The sequence below is a fragment of the Nansenia antarctica genome (genome assembly GCF_963989245.1).
Source record: "Nansenia antarctica genome assembly, chromosome: 11".
Taxonomy (NCBI): domain Eukaryota; kingdom Metazoa; phylum Chordata; class Actinopteri; order Argentiniformes; family Microstomatidae; genus Nansenia; species Nansenia antarctica.
In genome coordinates this window covers 20,506,561-20,514,022 of record NC_137681.1, presented here as the reverse complement: position 1 = coordinate 20,514,022, position 7,462 = coordinate 20,506,561, and the positions used below count along the sequence as shown (strand labels likewise).

At 53.0% G+C, this 7,462-nt stretch overlaps 1 protein-coding gene across 1 annotated transcript in view; it reads right to left on the bottom strand.

Annotated features, from left to right (window-relative positions):
* Nucleotides 1–7,462, bottom strand: part of LOC308167987 (myosin phosphatase Rho interacting protein) — a 70,212-nt gene that overhangs the window by 31,483 nt on the left and 31,267 nt on the right. Inside the window, exons 5-9 of the mRNA XM_080542467.1 lie at nt 6,141–6,225; nt 2,968–3,024; nt 952–1,180; nt 387–546; nt 204–307 (exon numbers count right to left, since the gene is read on the bottom strand). Coding sequence (XP_080398593.1) covers nt 204–307; nt 387–546; nt 952–1,180; nt 2,968–3,024; nt 6,141–6,225 — 635 coding nt within the window. The remainder of the gene's footprint in view (nt 1–203; nt 308–386; nt 547–951; nt 1,181–2,967; nt 3,025–6,140; nt 6,226–7,462) is intronic.

Genomic DNA, 7,462 nt, shown 5'->3' with positions numbered 1-7,462 from the left:
CTCCTGTGGTCTCCAAACAGCTTTGGCCACCTCCTCCCTCCCGGGGCTCCGGGTGCGAGCCCTAAGCTCCGCCCTCTTCTTCTCCGAGCGGAACGCCTCGCGATGACTCAGCCTCCGCGCCCGCGGGACGTCCGACAGCGCAGCGTAGTCCCGCCCGGACCGCCCCGCCCTCCCCCCCCCACTGCCACCGCCGCCACCCCCACCTCCTCCAGCCCCGCCCCCAGCCCCGCCACGGCCGTCCCAGCTCGGGGCTCCGCCGCTGGGCTCAGAGTCCAGGGAGCTCTGGGAGGAGCTGATGGCCGAGTAGCTGGGGGAGAGGAGGGAGGCGGGAAGGTCCGGGGAGGGGGAGGGTGGGGGGGTGGGGGTCGGGGGAGGAGGAGCCGTACCTGTGGAGGGGGGCTCCGCTGAATGAGGAGGAGGAGGTCAGAGGGAGGTGCTGCGAGGGCAGGGCCGCGGCCAGGGGGGCGGGGGGGTCCGTCTTGGTCTTCTCCAGGGAGAAGTAGCCGCTCTCCACCCGGGCCTTACGACCTCCCAGAGAGCTGCCGTCTAGGAACCACAATCACCAGAGGCAGAGTTGCTTTTATTACATCAATGTACGGATACAAAGAGTACAATTCTTGAGTTCAGGTTCAATTAGCCATTGGCATTGCGGCAGAAATACAAAAGCAATAATAGAATAAGCAGGATATAAACAACAGTCAACAATCAACAATAGCTGTACAAACAATAGCGTCAATAATAGTTCAGGAGCACACACACACGCACACATACACGCACACACACACACACACACACACTTCCTGGAGGTGTGTGTGTGTGTGTTAATGTGTGTGTGCGTGTGTGTTAATGTGTGTGTGTGTGTGTGTGTGTGCGTGTGTGTGTGTGCGTGTGTGTGTGCGTGTGTGTGTGTGAGTGCGTGTGTGTGTGTGAGTGCGTAGCCCCTGTCCTCACCCTCCCTGGCCAGGCTGGTCCCGGGGTGGGGTGTCTGGGCCAGCTGGCTGAGGCAGGAGGCGCTGCGGGAGCAGGGGACCGTGGCCCTGGTCCACCGGGCCTCCTCCTCCCAGACGCTGCCCCTGCTGGCCGGGAGGCGCTCTGGGCCCGCCAGGCTGCTGGAGAGGCAGGGCACGCTGCCCCCACCGCTGCTGCTGCTGGTCACTGTCACCTTGGCTGGCCCTGGCTCCTGGGGACAGGAGGGGAAGGGAGGGGGAGGGAGGAGATGGGAGAGAAGGGGGAGAGAGACACACAGAGAGACAGAGAGACACGCACACACACACACACACACACACACAGAGAGAGACACACACACACACAGAAAGACAGAGAGAGAAACACACACACAGAGACAGAGAGAAATAAAGAGAGCGAGAGAGACAGACACACATACACGCACACACAGAAACAGAGGGAGAGAGAGAGAGAGAGAGAGAGATTATCACAATGAGTCCAATCTCTATAAAGACAACAACTGTACGTGTGTATTTAGTACACGTCGTTCCACTGCTCTCCTGTCTGTCTGTCTGTCTGTCTGTCTGTCTGACAGGCAGGCAGACACACAGTCTGTCTGGCTTCACTAATGGAACACTTTAATCAACGTTAAGAGCAGACGGACACACAGACATGTCACCTTATCACAGTCACCTGTCAGACACTGGAGAGAGGCAGGGAGAGGGAGAGAGGGAGAGACAGACATAGAGAGAGGATAATAGAAGAGGGAGAGAGAGGGAGGTAGAGAGAAAGAGGGAGGGAGGTAGAGAAAGAGGGAGGGAGGTAGAGAAAGAGGGAGAGAGGTGGAGAGAGAGCGGTAGAGAGAGAGAGAGAAAGAGAGGGAGAGAGAGAGAGAGAGAAAGAGAGAAACAGACAGTCAGCTCAACAGAGAACAAAGGGTTCGTTGATGTGAGCTGGTCACACCTGGGTCGTCTGTTCTCTCCTTCTCTCTCTCCTAAAACAACAAGAAGACAAGAAACACTCTCTGTGGAGAGAGAGGGGGGGAGAGAGAGGGAGGTGACGACTCACACTCACACACTCAAGTCCTGCTCTGCTCTGACCATGTATAGATTAGCAGGTATAGTTAAACATGTATAGTTTAACATGTATAGTTTAACATGTATAGTTTAACAGATTAGCCTCTGGCAGTTTACATACAGTACATCCATAAACACATCAACGTGGGTCAATAACCACAATATCCATAACATCAACACAACATTCACAATGACCATGTACTTAATAATAATTACTAAGCATATTTTGCGGTTGATTCTTATAAATTCTTCCAAGCTTATTCCCATGATAGCAGGAGCAGAGAGGAGACCCAGAGAGACAGAGAGAGAGAGGACAGGTAGTGACTGGGAGACAAGCAAATAGACCCCACAGATTACCTCCAGCACACCTCTGTCAAACAGAACACACACACACACACACACACACACACACACACACACACACACACACACACACAGAGAGAGAGAGAGATTACACCCCAGAGAGAGACACACACATGGCCTGCGTCCACATTCATCCCCTGCGTCTGAATTGATTAGAATGGCAGATTATAGATTAAAGATTAGGGATTGAGATGATGGATTATGGATTGAAATGATGGATTTGCTTGGCTGGGCCGGGTGTGCTGGTGGTGGGGCGGGCTGGGTGTGTGGGGCGGCGGGGGCTCCCCGGGGGGGGGGGAGGGGGGGGGGTGTGGGGGCCCACCGCTGGGTGCTGGTAGGCAAACTGGCTAGTAGTCGCTCTATGTGTAGAGGGCTGCAAGGGAATTTTCCTGGCTACATAGTGTACAGGTTTTTACTTTTGCCTGCTTGCGGCTCTGTCAGTATTGATTGATTGATTGATTGATTGACTGAGAATGTTCATTATGTGAAGCGTATTGAGTTGCATCTTGTAAGAAATGCGCTATACAAATACAATTTGATTTGATTTGATTTGATTAGGCAGCAGGAGGCGGAGTTAACTCACTGCATGGCCGTTCACGCCTCCCACCGAGGGCCGGCGGCTGGGAGGAGTCACTCCGGCCTGCCAATCACACACAGCCATCTCAGTCAGGGGGCGGGGCTTATTAACAGATTCTAACCAATGACACAGAGCCTAGAGCTAAGGGGGTGTACCTTGGTTCATCCAATCAGGGCGACAGGACCCCTTGATAGTGCTACTCCTCGAGGTTACTGTCTGTCTGTCACATGTGTTTGATGCCATTCCTCATTCTGTTCCATGCGTTACAATGAGCCTGTCCACAAATGTCTACCTCCCCCGGCCTCCCCTGGTAACCAGTGATGGATAGATGGATGGACGCTAGGTGGAGCATGTTCTCTCTAACACAGGTCCCTGTAGTCAGGAGCAGCTTCACATCTCAATCATGTACTCTGGACAGCCTGCACACTCTATATGGCTCTATGGCTGGACAGACAGGCAGAGACAGACAGACAGACAGACAGACAGACAGTGACAGACAGCGACAGACAAACAGACAGAGCCAGGCAGAGACAGACAGACAGACAGACAGACAGAGAGACACAGACAGAGCCAGACAAACAGACAGAGCCAGGCAGAGACAGACAGACAGACAGACAGACAGAGAGACACAGACAGAGCCAGACAAACAGACAGAGCCAGGCAGAGACAGACAGACAGACAGACAGACAGACAGACAGACACAGACAGAGCCAGACAAACAGACAGAGACCAACGGACAGACAGAGTCTGGAAAAAGAGACCAGTATGGTTGTTATACGCACACATACGGCATCATGAACCAGAATCTCAAAGGAATGCTTCCAACATCTTGTGGAATCCATAAAAATCCTCCCAAATCCTACCCAGTATTAGTATAGTGTTCCTAATAAAGTGTCAGTAAGTGCATACATACCGACATTTCCTGGTGAATAAACATGATGAAATAAACCAGGCCAGACACATGAAGAGAGACAGAAGGTTCCCTGTGGCAGTGTCTCTCCCTCCCTCCTCCTGTCAGGTGGTGTTTGTCTAGGAGGGGGCGCCTCCCACAGGGCAAACAGGTGTTCCCTTCCTCAACACGCCCCAGGTGCTCCTCTCTGCCCAGGTATTTACCCAGCAGCCACTGTGTCCACAGTACATCAGGTCACAGCTGGAGAAGCTAACTGGTTAGCAGTGTTCGTTATTACTGAGAGGGCGGAGAAGCTAACTGGTTAGCAGTGTTCGTTATTACTGAGAGGGCGGAGAAGCTAACTGGTTAGCAGTGTTCGTTATTACTAAGAGGGTGGAGAAGCTAGTTAGCTGTGTTCTTGCTAGTTAGCCGTGCAGCTCTTAACACATCTATAACACATTTACATTTAAACCATTTAGCAGACGCTTTTATCCAACGCGACTTACAATCAGATATTACAGGGACAGTCTCCCTGGAGTAACTTTGGGCTAAGTGCCTTACTCAAGGGCACACTAGTGGTGGTGTTCCCCAAGTGGGATTTGAACTCTATAACACCGCACAGCCCTCTATAACAATGCTAGCAGCAGCTGATCTGAGACCTGCTATAGGAGCATCATCACTCTCTCTAGTCAACAAGGTTAATTATACGGCCCGGTCTGACTCACTGTTCCTTCCTGCCTGCCGCCTGTCAAGTGGCCACACCGGAATTACAATGGCTGTTTACTTAACGCACACGCACACGCACAGAGAGAGAGAGAGAGAGAGAGAGAGAGAGAGAGAGAGAGAGAGAGAGAGACACACACACAGACAGACAGACAAGTCTCTGTTTCCAGCTTCACCAAATGAGGCTGTTTAGAGGAGGGTCAATCTGGTGCATCTCTCTGCCCTCCAGGCCATTAGAGGACCCAGACAGACCTCCAGAACCGGTCCATTAGTAGGTTAGTTAATTAGTCAGCGTGACCTGACCCGACCCAAACACCACAGATCTGGCTCCACGTCAACTCCCACCAGGGAGAGAGGTATACCCCCGACCACATCCCTGACTGGGTGGTCTGACTGGGCCACTGGCCACACCACCACCACATCATTACTGCACCTTCACCCTGCTTTACACTTACCTACCAGAGAGGGACACACACACACACACACAGGGAGAGGGGGGGGGGAGACACACAGGGAAGGGGGGGGGAGAGAGACACACACAGAGGGAGAGGGGGGGGGAAAGAGGAAGAAGAGAGAGACAGAGAGAGAGGGGGGGGAGGGGGGAGACACACAGGGAGAGAGAGGGGAAAGAGGTGGAAGAGAGAGACAGAGATAGGACACGCATACACAGGGAGAGAGAGAGAGAAAGGGGAGAGAGGGAGAGAGAGAGACAGAGGGGGAGAGAGAGAGACGGGGAGAGAGAAAGAGAGGGAGAAAGAGACAGAGGGGGAGAGAGAGACAGAGGGGGAGAGAGTTAGGGAGAGAGAGACAGAGGGGGAGAGAGTCAGGGAGAGAGGGAGGGAGAGAGTCAACCCGCTGTGGTAAAAGCATAAACATGTACTGACATGGAACATTTGATGTGACTTCCCCCGGGGCCCAACCGTCTCCTGTTATCATCTAATAAGACCTTTAAACGCCACGATGACATCATACCCGCCACACGCACACATTCCATAAGGGCAGAGCGGTACGGCGGCATGGCCGCCACATGGCTGCTGCATCCAGGCGGACCAGGGGAGGCTGGCCGAGGTAGGGGGCGGAGAACGGGCTCATTAAATGTGAAAGCGCATACCAAACAGAAATCACTCAAACCATCCCTCTGAAGCCCTCTGCTTAAACTCGCTTTGAATCTTTAACTATCGTTATTGTTGTTTTTACTGACTGTGCTTTTGTTTGACTTTTTTTATGATCTATTACCATATGTATTGTACTGATTAGAGTACTGAGGAAAGCTCTATAAAACATAACTATGTTATTATTAGTATGGTAATGCATGGAATGGAATGAGGAATGGTATCAAACACACAGGCATTACAATGAGCCTTGTCCTCCGATTTCTACCTCCACCAGCCTCCCCTGAGGCCCGTCCACTGTACAATATGACCACGTGGAGCAGGACGGCAGTATCCGGATCCCTATTGGAGGAGAGGAGCTAGGGTACCGCCCCCAACTGCTACTGGCAGCCTATATTCATATGATTATTAATAACAGTCTAATGTGATTGGTCAGGGGAGAGGGGAGGAGCTACCTGCGGAGTGGGAGGCTCCACCTTCCGTTTCTTCTTCTGGTTCTGCTTGTTGGTCCGAGGGTAGACAGTCAGGGCCTCCTGCCACCTACACACACACACACACACACACACACACACACACACACACACACACACACAATAATAATAATTTGGGTTCACAGTAAAGCATTACATCAAATAACCCAAAATATAACAAAAGATCATAGAGATAGAGTCATGGATCCAGGCAGCACCGTCCTCAACACACACTTCCTGGTGAGTGACAGTCATTAAAACTGAAATTATCACACACACACACACACACACACACACACACACACAGGGCACACACACAGGACACACATACAGGGCACACACACAGGACACACACACACAGGGCACACTCACACAGGACACACACACAGGGCACAAACACAGGGCACACACACAGGGCACACACACAGGACACACACACAGGGCACTCACACAGGGCACACTCACACAGGACACACACAGGACACACACACAGGACACACACACAGGACACACACACAGGACACACACACAGGACACACACAGGGCACACACACAGGGCACACACACAGGGCACACACAGGGCACACACACAGGACACACACAGGGCACTCACACAGGACACACACAGGACACACACAGGACACACACACAGGACACACACACAGGGCACACACACAGGGCACACACACAGGGCACACACACAGGGCACACACACAGGGCACACATACAGGACACACACACACAGGACACACACACAGGGCACACACACAGGGCACACACACACAGGACACACACACAGGACACACACACAGGGCACACACACACAGGGCACACACACACAGGACACACACACAGGACACACACACAGGGCACACACACAGGGCACACACACACAGGGCACACACAGGGCACACACACACAGGGCACACACACACAGGACACACACACAGGACACACACACAGGGCACACACACAGGGCACACTCACACAGGGCACACATACAGGACACACACACACAGGACACACACACAGGGCACACACACAGGGCACACACACACAGGACACACACACAGGGCACACACACAGGGCACACACACAGGGCACACACACAGGGCACACTCACACAGGACACACACACAGGACACACACACAGGACACACACACAGGGCACGCACACAGGGCACACACACAGGGCACACACACAGGGCACACACACAGGACACACACACAGGGCACACACACAGGACACACACAGGACACACACACAGGACACAGACACAGGACACACACACAGGACACACACACAC